Source organism: Eubalaena glacialis, chromosome 13 (genome assembly GCF_028564815.1).
Source record: "Eubalaena glacialis isolate mEubGla1 chromosome 13, mEubGla1.1.hap2.+ XY, whole genome shotgun sequence".
In the NCBI taxonomy this organism is placed as follows: domain Eukaryota; kingdom Metazoa; phylum Chordata; class Mammalia; order Artiodactyla; family Balaenidae; genus Eubalaena; species Eubalaena glacialis.
Genome location: NC_083728.1, coordinates 77,607,362 through 77,623,345, shown reverse-complemented (window position 1 = coordinate 77,623,345; position 15,984 = coordinate 77,607,362). Strand labels below are relative to the sequence as shown.

At 49.0% G+C, this 15,984-nt stretch overlaps 1 protein-coding gene across 2 annotated transcripts in view; it reads left to right on the top strand.

The window, feature by feature from the left end:
* Window positions 1-15,984, top strand: part of GSG1L (GSG1 like) — a 210,404-nt gene that overhangs the window by 60,504 nt on the left and 133,916 nt on the right. For both annotated transcript variants that reach the window (XM_061209312.1, XM_061209311.1), the window contains exon 2: window positions 10,767-10,814. In XM_061209312.1, the coding sequence (XP_061065295.1) occupies window positions 10,767-10,814 (48 nt within the window). The remainder of the gene's footprint in view (window positions 1-10,766; window positions 10,815-15,984) is intronic.

The window sequence follows — 15,984 nt, the reverse complement described above, 5'->3', positions numbered from 1 at the left end:
TGCCAACCAGATCTGGCTCCTGCGTGTTCATGCCGAGGGCAGCTTGGCTGACCCTCAGCGCTCCTCACCCTTCTGCCAGCCTTGGGCATCTGCCTCTGGCCACCTCCCTGGATTCTGCCCGTGGCCCTGCCAGGCTCCCCCCACCTGCTCCCGCTGAAGTGGCACAATTACAGCCTCCTGCTTCTGGCTCGGGAAGACGTCCAGGCTCTCCTTAGGAGGAGCGCAGTGTGACTCTAACTTCGGATCCAGGGATAGAATCAAAAATAGCGCTTATTTACGGAGCCGAGGGCAGGCATTTTCTCACACTCCCTTCCATTTTCTTCCTTTTTTGCAAGCCTGGAGGGCAGAGCTGAAATGACTTTCATTTGGCACCTGAGGAAAAGGCTCAGATTTGTGAAGCCACTTCCTGAGGTCACGGGGCCAGGGGGAGGCAGAGGAGGGGTTTGAACGCACGTCTTGTGGCTTCTGAGCCCAGACACCTCCGTTTGCCTTCAGAACACCCCCTTTCGAGGAGGGAGCCCAAGAGCTGTGATGAATGACGGGCTGGGGATGTGGGTGTCAGCACATCAAGCTGATCCCTCGCAGGTGTTGCCTGATTTAAATCCTAACTGAAGACGTCTTGCTTTATACCCATTACCTCATTTAGCCCTCAAGCAACCTCGTGAGGCTGGAATCATCCTTTACTGGCCAAAAAACCCAACCAAACGAATAAAAACGATGGTTCCCCCAGAGTTCCACGGCTAGCAGGTGGCAGAGCTGGGATTTGGCTTCAGGTCCGTGTGAAATCAGAGCCCAGGCTTTTCACCAGGGAGCACAGCCTGCCTGGCTCCCATGGACCCCAGGCTACCCGCCTTCCTTGGCCTCCACCACGAGTTTCTTTCTCAAGTAGATCGGACCTGGAGGAGGGACCTCGGGGTGAGATTCCTGGAATGAGGCGTGAGTGGTGAGCCAGAAAGGAGGCAGCTGTGACCCTCCCATTGTCTCTGGTGTGGATTCCTAGAAGCCTCGATTCTGCCGAGGGCCTTGCCAGGTGTTCCCCTTGGTGGTGGGATTGGAGCGCCGGCTGCCAAGCTGAAGATGCTGTGTTGAGGGCAATTTCTGAGCCCCCTCACCCTTAGCTCAGCCAGGTCCCGCAGACAGTGGGTCAAAAGGAGTCAGCAGCTAGGGCAGGTCAGGGCCTCTTGGGTTGCATGTTTTGTTCCCGTGGTGCTAAAAGTCAGCAGCCCCATAGGGTGATGCCAGAGTGTCTAAGAAGAAATGACCTTCCATTTGTCTTTTCTGAGCAAGGGAACAAACCCTTCAAAGAGGCATTTAGATTCAAACCTCTGGGATTTGTTTCAAGATAACCCCACTAGCGGTGGGCTGCTGGGTGCGGAGAGACAAGGTAAGTTTCCAAGCTGGGCTGCGGACATGGGACTCTTCATACTGGTCTCTCTGCTTTTGTAAAAGATGGGAACTTCCCGTAATAAAATGTTAAAAAAAAAAAGATATTTCAGAGACAGTGTTGATTTGCTGGAGTCTAAACAAGCTGGTCTGGTCATGGAATGTCCTGGGTCCCTGTCCCCCTCTGGACAAGTCAGTCCCTTGCATGATGGAAAGAGCTTTGGAAAGACACAGACCTGGGTCCAGCTCCTGGTTCTGCTACTTCTTGGCTGTGTAACCTTGGGTAGGTCGCTTTGCCTGTGCGAGCCTCAGTTTTCTCATCTGTAAAGTGGGGATGGATATTGACCTCATACAGTTGTGATGTGTGCCATGCTCTTAGCATGGTGCTTGCCCTGGATTCTCCTTGGGTCATTGGATCCTGGATCTTACGCAACATGACAAACTCAAGCTTCCACCTGATGGTGGGTAGATCTGCTATTAACAGCCCAAAGGGGGCCAAAACGGGCCAAGCTGTGCCCAAGGTAGAAAGTGACCGTATCATGGGAGATATCATGATAAAACACTGGGAATTCAGAGCGGGGAGACACCTCTTCGGGGTGGGGCAGGTGGTTGGTGAACAAGGCAGGCTTCACGGTGGGGGAGCTGGTGGGTTTGAAGGCTGGGGCTGCGTCAGTCATGGGGAAATGGAGGGAGAGAAGACGTCGAGATGGAGAGGTAGGAAAAGGTAGGTTGTAAATCTGAATCAGCAGGCGCAAAGCAGCAGAAAAGGAGGTGAAAGGCGACCATCAAAGGCGTCACGCCCAGGCTGATCTCCGGGCTCCTCTGCGTCGTGGCAGACGTGAGGCTGGGCATGGCTGCTCTTCCCTGGGTAGTGAAGACCCCACACACACACTTTCTGTTTGCCTCTTCCCTCTCAGATGGGCCCCGAGACGCTCCGGAGCTCAACTTTCATTCTCACCTCTGCCTGCAGGTGTGTTGGCCATACCTGTAGGGTTCTGCAGAGTCGCCCCCCTTTGGTGTAATCCTTAATAAAGGCAATCTGTGAAATGCTCTTCATTTACTCATTCCACGATCATGTCCGGAGCACCTGTTAGTGTCCCAGGCTTTGAGGACACAGCAGCGAATGAGACACCTGATCACAGAGCTTCTGTTTGTCTCAGAGATGCTGTCTGGGCACTGTTTACGTATTTATTTTTAATTTTTCAATTGATGTATAGTTGATTTACAATGTTGTGTTAATTTCTGCCGTACAGCAAGATGATTCAGTTATACATATATACGCATTCTTTTTTAATATTCTTTTCCGTTATGGTTTATCATAGGATATTGGATACAGTTCTCTGTGCTGTACAGTAGGACCTTGTTGTTTATCCATCCTATGTATAATAGCTTACATCTGCTAACCCCACACTCCCACTCCATCCCTCCCCCAAACCCCTCCCCCTTGGCAACCACCAGTCTGTTCTCTATGTCCATGAGTCTTGTTTCTGTTTCATAGATAGGTTCATTTGTGTCATATTTTAGATTCCACATATAAGTGATATCACATGGCATTTGTCTTTCTCTTTCTGACTTACTTCACTTAGTATGATAATCTCTAGTTGCATCCATGTTGCTACAAATGGCATTATTTTATTCTTTTTTATGGCTGAGTAGTATTCATTGTATATATGCACCACATCTTCTCTATCCATTCATCTGTTGATGGACATTTAGGTTGTTTCCATGCCTTGGCTATTGTGAATAGTGCTACTATAAATATAAGGGTGCATGTATCCTTTTGAATTAGAGTTTTGTCTGGATATATGCACCTGGGCACTGTTTAGATGAGCTGGGGAACGCCCTCTTTTGGTGCAAGGATTCCAAGTGGTCTATACATACACTTTAATATTAGAACAGCAGCTCCGCAAGGGTGGGCGCTTGCCTTCTGGTTCACTGCTGCACCCCCAGCACCTTGAATGGTGCCTGGCATGTAGGTGCTCAATAAATGTTCATTGAATGTAAGTGCGTGAATACTAAACACTGATATTGGGAACCAAAGAGAAGTATATTTTTAGAGATCAAAATTAATTCAAACATGGGACTTCCCTGGTGGTCCAGTGGTTAAGAATCTTCCTTCCTATGCAGGGGACTCAGGTTTGATCCCTGGTTGGGGAACTAAGATTCCACATGCCGTGGAGGAACTAAGATTCCACATGCCATGGGGCAGCTAAGCCTGCACGCTGCAACTACTGAGACCACGCACTCTGGAGCCCCTGTGCGACAACTACAGAGCCCATTCGCTCTGGAGCCTGCGCACCACAACTAGAGAGACGCTCATGCGCCAAAACAAAAGATCCCGCGTGCCGCAACTAAGACCGGATGCAGCCAAAAATAAACAAATAAATATTAAAAAAAAATAATAATTCAAACATCCCCAAATATCACTGCTTGACGTGATTTGGATTCCTAGGATTCAGAAAGAGAGAGAGAGAGAGAGATCTCATCTTCACTGTTGCATCACTGTGTGTAGCCTCCAGCCTGGTCCAGAATGTGGTCAAGCCTACAGCCTATGCATACCTACATGTAAATACAACCCACAACAGAGGAGAAGTCCACACACATCCTGTAGAGGACACAGATAATAAACACGTGAACAAATGCATACACAAGATCATTTCAGATAGTAATCGTGGTAAGACTATGAAAGAGACAAGCATGCAGGGTGAGAGGATGAGAGTGATGGGTGAGGAGGGGTGAGGGCCACCTGGGGTAGGGTGGCATGCTGGTGGTTCGCCGTTCACCCCTCCACGTCTGTCCACTGCCCCCTGGGCCTTGGGAGACTGCCCTGTGCAGATGCAATGGCCCGGACTCCTGCGTCCTCTGGTTTCTTATTGGTTCTGGCCAGTGGGAGGCATAGGAAGGAAATCAGAGGGCAGAAAGGGAGAAAGGTCGGGGTGTTTCCCCCTCCCCTGCCTCGTTCTCGGCCTGTTGAGGTTTTGACAGTGACTGCATTCCTCTAAGGACTGGTTCTAAAGTGTGGTCCCCAGACCAGCAGCATCAGCAATCCCTGGGAATTTGTTAGAAATGCAGACTCTCGGGCCCTGCCCCAGAATTTCTGATTTTGATGCTTGCTTCGGTGCAGCTAAGCTCCAAGGGGCAGTTCCTCCTCTGTGGCATCATCTCTCGCAGCCTCCTTTCCCTCCCCAGCCCCTTCAGGCTGGAGGAGGTGAGGGCTCCCCACTGTTGCTCACCCCTCGCCCCGTCCACACGTCTATGAATAGGCCCTTCACTCAGCAGTCTTCGGTGAGCCCTTTCCAGGGTGCCATCTGTTTCCTGCCGGGATCCTGACTGGTCCAGATGGCCAGGATGTTCATTCATATTCCTTTAGACAGGGCACACCTCCTCCAGGTTACCCAGTCCCCACAGGCTTCCCCAGTCATTGCTGGGTGTTGAGATCTCATGTATTGGCCACCCTTGCATTGGGACTGGGTTCCAAGTCCCATCTGTTGACTGCGGACCTCGGAGCAAGATGCAGTGATGGAGAACCTTGTGCAGGATGTTTCCCTTCGAGGCTATGGTGGGTCTGAATCGGCACGCTCCCTTCTTACAGGCAAGGTACTTCCCATTAGTTTACTCCTCTGGTCTAATGGGACTGAACGTCCATTCTCTGGGATAGTGAGAAATTCAGACCTCACATAATGAAGGTTCCCTCACAGCCCTGGGATGATGTGAAGTTTTCGGAACTTTTGGGAGAAACTCTGGTCTTCTCCTGCCCCTCTTCTCCCCATTGCTGATGGCTTCCTGGGCCCATGGGGGCCCGGAGACCCTCACTGGGGTGCAGGATTTTTGTTAAACCTGTGACCTCTGACCCCAAAGTCCAGCTTTCCCAGGCTGTTTTCCTAGAAGGTCCTGACATCTCCGTAGGGGGCTGTGGAGGTCCTGTAGCTCATGGACCCCCAAAAACTTCTCCCCAGGGGTCTGCTGGCTCTATCCTCCTCCTGCACAAATTCCCTCCTCTGCCCCTCCCTGAAGTGGGGCAGCGTTACCCTCCAGGGGGCCTCTGGGAACACAGTGGATCTTTAGGGAACTCTCCTTCCTGGGGAGGAGAGGCTGACACCCATTCATCCTCTTGATCTTGGTAGCTCATTTTGGGTCAGAGGGAATCAGTGGGAGGGAGTGATAGGAGAAAGGGCATCTTCACGGGGCAAAAATGAGGCAGTCACCAGACAATGTCCAATGGTTAGGGGGAGACAACGGAAGGTGCAGTGCCGTAGGGGAACCCATGTATCCCTGCAGCTGCCACTTGGCTGGACTCCTGCCTGCTGATCTGTCCTAGCTGTGTCACCTGGTGGTTGGCACCAACCCCTACAGATCCACCCTGTAATAAGCACTACAGAAACACTAGCATTAGTGCTTTTCACTTTTTATAGGTAGGGAAACTGAGGCACCAAAAGGCTAACGTTGATGTTACATATCTAGTAGGTGATGGAGCCAGGCTGAACCCACGCAGGTCTGGCTCTACAGCCACATACCACCACCCCCATGGTGGTCCATGCACCAGTCTTGTCTCTCTTCCCATGGTGTTCCATGTTTCCTCTGACCCCTGTGTGGCAGGTGATGATTATGATGGTGATGAGAGCCACCATCTCCTAAGTTCCCACTCTGTTCCAGGCATCCTGTCTAAGTTCTTTGCCCACGTTGAGTCTTTATAACACCCCTGTAGGTGCTGTGCCTATTTTACAGACGAGGAACTCAAGGTCCAGAAATACTGTGAACTCACGTGACGGGAAGTGACAGAGCCAGGATTTGAACCCACCTCTGCTGATTCCGGAGCTCAGGCCTTGGCCACTCTGCTATCCTGCCCCATAAACACCGTTGCTGTAAGGAGTGTCCCATGCGATAGCACCAGCTGTCACTAAAATGACTTACTATTGCTTTTCTAATGTTGAAAATAGTTGTTTTTACAAATCAGATTGGAATGTGAATCTCACCCTGGCTGTGACTGGAATCACCTGGGGGCTTTGAAAACCCACTGATGTTTAGGCCTCCTGCCGACCAGTTAAACCAGAATGTCTGTGTGTGGGGCCTGGGCTCCCCAGGGCTGAGAACCACTTACGTTGGATGACCTTTAAGATTCTTTCCAGGGACTTCCCTGGTGGCGCAGTGATTAAGAATCCGCCTGCTAATGCAGGGGACATAGGTTCGAGCCCTGGTCTGGGAAGATCCCACATGCCACAGAGCAACTAGGCCTGTGTGCCACAACTACTGAGCCTGTGCTTTAGAGCCTGCGATCCACAGCTAGTGAGCCTGCGAGCCACAACTAGTGAGCCTGTGTGCCCCAACTACTGGAAACAGCATGCCTCTAACCCGTGCTCCACAACAAAGAGAAGCCACCGCAATGAGAAGCCTGCGCACTGCAAAGAAGAGTAGCCCCCGCTCGCTGCAACTAGAGAAAGCCTGCATGGAGCAGCGAAGACCCAACGCAGCCAAAAATAAATAAATAAATTTATTAAAAAAAAAAAAAAGATTCTTTCCAGCTTTCTAGTTCCACGGTGCAAGGAAGGTATGCTGCCATCAGGTGGCGGTAACAGGCCACAGTTCCATGATGTAATTGACAAGTTTTGGTCTGAAGAGATAAGTGCACTTTTCTTCAGTCTTATACCCAAATGAAATCCCTTGTTGAACATATAAACGTAATAATAACTGATAAAGATGTTAAAGTTTTAAGGGCCACTTCTAAAAGCAATTAGCCAGTATGGTACACTTTGATATCTTTCTCACAAATAGTTAGCTAACATTTATCATGGAACTAAGGGTCTTGAGCCAAGAATCTCTTTGTGTTTGGATTTTAGTTATTAGACTTGGTGACCATTGAAATATCCAGTTGTCCTTATGTCATTACTATGATTTTTCCTTAAACCTCAGCTTTGCCCTGCACAGGCAGTGGGGGCCAAGTTTGACCATCTCTGCTCAAACATCTTCTATTCGGTCTTGTCTGTGTAGCAGAAATAGAAGCGTGAGAGCCATTTTATTTAGTCCCTGGTGGATTTTCCCTATCTGCATGGAGGTATGTTCTCAGAGAGTTACTTTTAGGACCTAGTAGCTCTGCACAGTGGGAATGGCTAGCTGCAAATGGGAATAGATAGCTGGAAAAACTTTAGGGCATGGAGTTTGGAGTCTATGGACTGGGTTGAGTCCATTACTTACTGGCTATGTGGTCTTGGGCAAGTCACTGAAATCTCAGAGCCTCAGTTTGCTTGTCTCTAAAATGGGGATTCTCAGAACTACACTGTAGGTTGTTGTGGAATTAAAGAAAAAGTAAACACACTTTTACAATAAAACTACTCAACAAACTAGAAATAGAAGAGAACTTCCTCAACCCGATAAAGAGTATCTATGAAAAAGAGTACCGTTAACATCATACTTGTGGTACAAGAATGAATTCTTTCCCTTTCATATCAGGAACAAGGATGCCTGCTCTTGCCACTTCTATTCAACATTATACTGGAGGTTTTGGCCAGAGCAATTAGACAAGAAAAAGAAATAAATGACATTGAGATTAAAAAGAAAAAGTGAAACTATATCTATTTGTAGATTACATGATCTTGTATATAGTAAATCCTAAGAATCCACTAAAAACTATCAGAACTAATAAATGAATTCAGCAGGATTTCAGGGTACAAGGTCAGAGCAAAAGCCAATAAAATGTTTTAATTTCTTTCAGAATCAGAAGAAAAAAACCTTTTAGGTGAAGAAAACTTTTAATATATAATGTTAATATATTAATCTTTAACCAATGCATTTGTAAAATATAATTTTTAATTTAATTTGTTTTTATTGAGGAAGAGACCCCAAAGGCAAAAGAGCCTAGGGTCCACAAAAGTCTTAATGGGGCCCTGGCTGCTGGTCTGAATTTGGCCATTAAAATTTTCCCTCTCTAGCTCTGAGAAAACAATATAACATAAAGAAAGTTTAAGGTGATGCATTCAAAATCCATCCATTCTTAGCACACTACCTATTCTCATTTTTAAAAATCCTCTCTTCTGGTTCTTGGCGGTCAGCAAACATCTCTTTATAACCTCAGTACCACTGACTTGCTGTGTGGTCCTGGCTGATCACTCAGTGGCCCTGAGCCTTTTCTATAAAGGAAGGAGAGGGTCCTACATCTCAATATAGAGCCTGGGGAGGAAGCAAGCACGATGGAATCACAGGAGCGGCATCCATCCATCTGTGGCCTCATGATTCTTTGGAAGGGGTGACATATATAAGAGAGGAATCCACTCCTTAACTCAGCACTTAAGACCCTTTGTGATCTGGCCCCAGCCTTCCTTCTCAGCCTCATCTCTCACCACTCCCTGATATCTGCCTTTGCATTTATATGGGGCTGGAAGGAAGTTCAGGAGCCCAAACGGGCTTCAAGTGACCTTCTTAGAGGAAAACTTAGGAAGCTTCAAGCAGACACAAGAATTGAGAATGCTGGAAGCTTCCAGATTCTTTTCATCCCCCAACCTACATTGACTCCATTTGGACTCGAAGTCTTATCTCCTTGTTGGGCTCAGCAGTGAAATCTATCTCTTGCTACTATGCTCAGCAGTAAAATCCTTGAACTAGGAGTTGCAAGCTCACCCTAAATGTCAGCAAATCTAGTGTCTCAGGGACCAGTGAGGTCTAAGGTCTAGGGGTAAAGCAACAGGGTGTGATGGGGACTGTGGCAAAGTATAGAGCACGTGTCCCATCTGAGATAGGACCTTAAGGCTGGGTCACATCTTGCTCTCACTGCGTCCTTGATGGCCAGCATAGGGCCTAGCATCAAGGAGGCTGGGAGGAAAGACTGAAGAGTTGAAGTTTCTTATAGGCATAAGGTTTGGGTGGAAGGCATTCGTTTGTTCATTCATTCACTTACTCATTCATATACCCCTTCAACAAATATTTATTGAGCACTCTCTATGTACCAGGCACTGTTCTAGGTGCTAGGGGTCCAGCGGGAAGAGAGATGGGGAGAGTCAGGGAAAAGGTGTTTGGAATATTAAATAGACTAGTTAGGAAAGGCCTCCCTGAGAAGGTAAAACTTGGGGAAAGTGGTAAAGGAGAGGAAGGATAAACCATTCAGCCATCTGGGGGAGGAATGATCAAGGGAGAAGTAACAGCACGTGCAAAGGTCCTGAGGCAGGAATGTGGCTGGCACATTTAAGGATCAGCAAGGAGGCCAGTGTGGCGGGAGTGGAGTGAGCCAGGGGCAAGCCAGTAGGAGATGAGGTCAGGGAGGTGATGGGGGCACAGATCACACAGGGCCTTATAGGCTATGGTAAGGACTTAGGTTCTGACTCTGAGTGAATTGAGAACCGTGGGAAAGTTCTGAGAGGAGACGTAATCCATCTTAGGTTATAACAGGACCCTTCTGGTGACTGTGTGGATAAGGGCAGAAACAGGGAGACCCATGCAGAGGCTACTGCAGTAATCCAGGGGGAGATGATGGGGCTGGGACCAGAGGAGGTGGTGAAAAGTAGTTGGATTCTAAGTATATTGGGAAGCTGGAGCTGCAGATCAGATGGGGAGGTGTGAGAGAAAGAGAGAAACAAAGGATGACATCAAGGTTCTGGCCTGAGCATCTGGGAGGATGGAGGTACCATTTTCTGAGCTGGGGATGAATTGAAGATGTGGTACCTGCCTTCACGGGGCTTCCAGTTTGTGAACCATCCATCTGAGAATCACACACAAAATGATAAGAGTTATAAGGTGACTAGCTGCCCCCTAGGAGAAGGCCATGGTGCCATGAGAGCTTCTAATAGGGATGAAGTGTGTTCCCAGTCAGGGGGTGTGGGGAGGGAACACGAAGAGTATAGGAGCTGAGAGAGGGGGAGGGGTTGTGGTTGGAGAGGCCGGTGGAGGCCAGTCCTGGATCCATGTGAAGGAATTTGGGCTTTATTTTGGGATAAAGTGTTTTGAGCAGGAGTGTGTGTACTTGCGTGTGTGCATGTGATGTAATCAGAGCTGCGTGGTTTGAAAATATCCCTCCAGCTGCAGTGTGGAGAGTGGATCTGACAGAGGCCAGAGTGGAGGTCCAGTGAGCCCAGTGACGGCTTCTGCCCTCGTCCTGCTGGGCCTGGACGGGGTGGAGTCCGTGGAAAGGGCAGGAGGGCTTTGAGGAGGTGGGAGTGACAGGGCTGGATGAATTGGACTGGGAGGTGATGGAAGGAGGCATCACGGGGACTTGCGGCTTCGCCATCCACATTCCTCAGGACGTTGGCTTTCTGGGAATTAGGGTTAGAGAAAGATGCTGCTCGGGTTAGAGATGTTTGGGCCCCCCTACCCCCAGATCCATACAGGGCGAGAGGCGAAAGCCTGAAGCCCTCACTTCCTTTCACATTCTGAAAACCTTTCTTTCTTTTTTTTTTTCAAAGGTGAAAAATGCCGCAGCTTCATTGACCTGGCCCCAGCATCAGAGAAAGGTAGGTGTGGCCCCATTTCAAGTGTGCCAACCTTGCCCTCTCCAGGGACACTTCCTGAAGCCCTGGGTGATCCTGTCCTTCAGCATCCCTGGGTGATGGTGCCCCAGGGGCCAGAATCCTGTTGCAAAGCTCTGAGTTCCTTGAGCGGTTAGTGCAGGGGGAGAGGCAGGTGGAGGGACATCATCTTGCCCTCCCCCGTCCCCCCCGCCCCCGAAGTGGGATGGTTCTGAGGGTCATTACACTTCCCTTACTTCCAGTGCGTGCTGGGACTTTGGGGGAGGTAGGATGGGTGTGCGGAAGTTGGGATCAGGCAAGACCAGTGTTGGCATTGCTTCCAAGTATAGGATTTGACCTTGGGGGAGGGAAGCCAGACGTTCTGTCTCTGTCGTCTCACAGGTGTGGAGAGGTCCAGCCTGATCGGACACTGCCATTCAGAAAGGACCCGTTGGTGTGCAGGGCTTGACAGCAGAGATTCTGAGCCCGGTGGTGCTCAGATATGATGATTAGGAGCGGGCTGCAGCTTGTGTAGGGTGCAGAGCAGTCAGGATTAGGTTTCACTGCAAGTAATGGCGACCCCAAATAACTGGCTTCAGTGGAGAAATGTATTTATTCCTTTTAAAAGTTTCAAATCCGGGGTGGCTCTGCTCCGTGCAGTCTTCAGGATCCCGGCCCCGGGGGACCCTTTCCATCATCCCTATGGCCTTTGTCCTCATGGACTAACAGGATGGCTAGAGCTACAGCTGTCACATCTGCACTCCAGGCAACAGGATAGAGGAAAGGCAAAGAATAAAGGGCAAAGGTTGCATGTCAACAGTAAGGTTCCCAAAAGTTGCCTCATGACACGGGCTTATATCCCCTTGGCTAGAACTTGATCACAGCTGCAAGGGAGGCTGGGAAATGAGGTCTTTATCCTGGCAACCATGTGCTCAGCTGAAAGGCAGGGGTTTTATCATTATGAAAGAACAGGAGAATGGATACTGGAGGATGCGCTGCCACAGGAGCGTAGGGCATGGCTACCTCCCTACTTCCCTACCCTGCCACCAAGGAGAACCCTTGCCAAGAGAGAACAGGTGTGCAGGCCTCTTCAGACAGCCTGGAGATTAGGAGAGGGCTCTGGTCCTGGGAGTTGGGGTGGGGAAACTGAGACAAGAGTTCAGTCCTAAACTGTCCGGACGTGGGGGGCCTTGGTGAGCCGAGGCTCAGGGGAAATTCTTAAATCCAGGACGTGTGGTCACCCACGCCCCCTGCTGGTGGGGCTGAGTTTGCAGTTTCCCTGCAGTGTCAGGAGGTTCAAGGGCCTGAAGTGCCCTGTCTCTGACCCCTCCAGGGTGTTGGGAGAGGTGGGACAGGCAAGGGGGCTGCGTGTCTTTGAGGCTGGTGACTTTCCTGTGTCACAGACGCTCTCCCCTTGAAGAGCTCCAGCCAAGTGGCAGCTGGTGAGACTGAGGGGCATGTGACAGGGAGCCCATAGTGCTCTCGGGTCCAGGAAGAGGCTGGGCTCCCCCTCTGAGCAAACTTTTTGCAGTAGGGACTACCTCCTCTGTTTCCTCTGCTTCCCAGTGACGATACCCTGTTTAGTGGCTACTTGTGGCCATCCCTGAAGTTTCGAGCTGAGCAACCTGGGCCACAGCTGCCAAACTGAGTTCTTCAGAAAATACTACAGCTGCTAATAAATGGCTGATATTTACTGAGCAGGTACAATGTGTTAGGCACTGGGCCAAACACTTTAAATGTATCAACTGAGAAACCTCCCCACAACCTTGCTAAGAAGGGGCTGACATTCTCACCCCACTTGACAGATGAGAAAACTGAGCCCTAGAGACATTAAGCCACTCACGTCTCACATCTCATAAGGAGCAGAGCCCATGCTCCGTACCCCTCTGTTGTACTGCATCTGAGAAGCCAATACCTGTAGGCAACCTCTATGATGATCATCCCATAATCCCCAAGGCCTTGGAGTTCCTGGGTCACCTCTGCTCCAAATCTGGCTTCCAGGAAGCTGGGCCCGTGTGTGCACATGTAAATGTGTGTGCATGTCTGGTTGAGGGTAAAGGTATGCATGCATGGGCAGGTGCTCCTTTGAGAGTGTGCACATGGGTCTCATGTGTGTGCCTGCATGCACACTCGTGGGTGAGTGTGGGCACGGAGGCATGTACACATGTGTGCACATATGAGCGTGTGGATATGTGTACATGCGTGTGTGTGTCCACATACAGTGGCACGTGGGTTGCTCGTGCCTCTTGCTAGTGGCTTATTCCTGCCTCGTGTATGAGGACCGAGGCCCCAGAGGGGTTGTATCTTTGTGTTTTACTGGCCTCGTGATTTTACTTTCAGGGCTTGGTGGCCACGCCAAAGACCTAGCTGTGTGTATAAAAATGTTTATAAGAAGCCTGAGTGGGCTGGCTTTGCAGACCAGTTTTCATGGACTCACTGCCTCTCAAGCACTTAGGCTCACCTTTGGGGCGGCGGGGTTTGGTCAGGCAGCTCTGTGGCCTGTTCCCGAATCTCCCGGGAGGCCCAGCCCTCCCAGGGGCACCTGCAGGAGCCTGGTGTCCCCGGACCCCTCCGTGTGCTCGCCGAGTCCTCTCCACACTGTCTGTTTCACAGATGAGGAGCCCAGGCTGCAGAGAGAGGGGGACTGGTTCAGGGTCACACAGGGAGTCCGGGCCGATGTTGGAGCCCAGGCGTGTTCTCTCCCAAAGAACACTCTTCTCCCAGATTCTGGCTGCACCCGCTCCCGCTGTGACTTCCTTCCTGCTCTGCAAAATCCGATCATAATAATTAGTGTTAGGTGACACTAACACAAACTGGCTTTCATGAGGTGCTTACCACGTGCCAGGCGCTGTTCTGAGAACTTTATACCTGGTGGCTCATTTAATCCCCATTTTACAGATGAGGAGACTGAGGCCTAGAGAGTTAATTGACTTGCCCAAAGTCACACAGTTAGGATGCTGGGATTTAAAACTGAGCTGTCTGGCTCTTAAATGCTTGGTTCTTCTGCTGAAAAGCTAGGCCTTCTGAGCCTCTGTGTGTGTGTGTGTGTGTGTGTGTGTGTTTGTGTGTGTGTGTGTGAGAGTAATTGAGGCCCTTCTGAAATGGGCCCCGTCTTTGCCATTTTCTCCAATACCCTCTGTCCTTTCCTCCCTACCCTCTCCCGTGGCAAAATGTGTCTGTCATCAGTGTTTTTACCATGGCATATTTTTGTTAGTTCTCCTGATCATTCTAGCTTTGTGCTTCACGTGGGAAATATCTTTTCATTTTAAACTAGCCTAAGCCACAACCATTTTTCATCTAGATTCCTGCCACAGTCTCTTAACTGGTTATGTCCTTCCATTTTTGACCCCTGCTTCACTGGTAGCCAGAATGATCCTTTTAAAGCATAAATCATCTCATGTGGCTCCCTGTTTAAAATACTCCCTTGGCTCCCATCTCGTTCAGAGTAAAAGTCAGTGTCCTCATCTTGGCTTGTAAGGTCTGGGGGATCTGGCCCTGTACATCCGGGACCTCATCTCCTGTAATCTCCCCTCCCTCACCATACTTCAGGTCTCCAAAATCTTTACTGTTCCTTGAGTCAGCCAAGCTGGTGTGTGCCTTGGCACTTGCTGTTTCCTGCTCCTGGAACACTGTTCTCTCAGCTCTCTGCACAGCTGGTCCCTTCTCATCACTCAAACGTCACATCTTCAGGGCAGCCTTCCTTGAACATCCTTAGAGCAGCCCTTCCTCTTGCCAAGTCCTTCTCTACTCTGTTCAATGTTTAGTTGTCTTTACATCACATATGAAATGTACTCAGTGCTTCTTTGATTAACGATGGTCTCCCCTAAAAGACCGTCAGCTCCATGAGGGCAGGGATTTTTGTCTTGTTTGTGACTCACTGTATCCCCAGGGCCCAAAGCAATGCCTGGCACTGTTGAATTAATGAAAAATGAACATTGATTTTTAACTGTATACACTCTTGTTATAAAAATTATAACAATGTTTAAATGTGTAAATGAGAAATGAAAGTCTCTTATAAGCCCACCCTTAGATATTCACTGGTAATGGTTTGGTTTATTAGTCCCTGAAGAAAGTTAGAAGGATGAAAGATAGATAGGTAGATAGATAAATACACACACATGCTTATATACACATATATACTTATACACCTGTATAAAATCATAGATTGCTTTTTATATCAATACATAGAACTCACTCATCTTTTGGAACAATTGTATAATAGCCCATCACATAGAGACAATTTATTTAACCAAGCCCTATCACTGGACATTCAGATTATGTCCCCAGTACACTTTGAGAATCTTGTATCACAGCTGAATAATAGTAACCTGTACACATATCTTTCTCCCTCACAAGAATGGGGCCCTCCGAGCAGTGGTTTCTTATTTACCTCTGGGCCTCCAGGGCCCAGCCCAGCACTGGAGCCCTACTGGCAGAGCAGAGTAATAAGTTCTGTGACAAAGATCTGCCCAGCAGGCTGTGAGAGGCAGAGGAGGAGGAATGGATTAAAGATGCTTGAGCAGCCTGTGAAGATGAAATGTGCAAATGCAGATAAACAGCAACGTCTGTGTATTGTGAACTTGATACTGAAAATGCAGAGGAAGAGCTTCTTATGCTTCCTAATCTTCCTCTTCAAGGTTTCCCTTGTCTCTCCAAATCAGCCTCTTATCCCCTGGGGCCAGATTCTCCTACCAAATAATTGTGACCAACTGGATACTTTTCAAACCTAGTGTATTGGTCAGCAATAGTCACTATAATGCTATGTAACAAGCCATCCCCAAACTCAGCGGCACCCGGCATGTATTTTTTTGCTTGCATGTCTGTGGGTTGACTTAGGTTTAGCTGATGTAGGCTGTCTTGGTTCCAGGCTGCAGACTGGGCTCAAGTCCGCTCCATGTGTATTCTTTTTGGGGGCCAAATAGAGGGGACAGAAATGCAAGGTGGCTAACTGAACAAGTACATTAAAAAAAAAAAATTATTCATTTATTTTTTTTTGGCTGAACTGTGCAGCATGCAGGATCTTAGTACCCCGACCAGGGATTGCACCCATGACCCCTGCCATGGAGGGTGGAGTCTTAACCACTGGACCGCTGGGGGAGTCCCATGCACAAGCACATTTAAAACCTTTGCTTACATCCTATCTGCTAACATCCTATTGGCTAAAGCAAGTCATGGG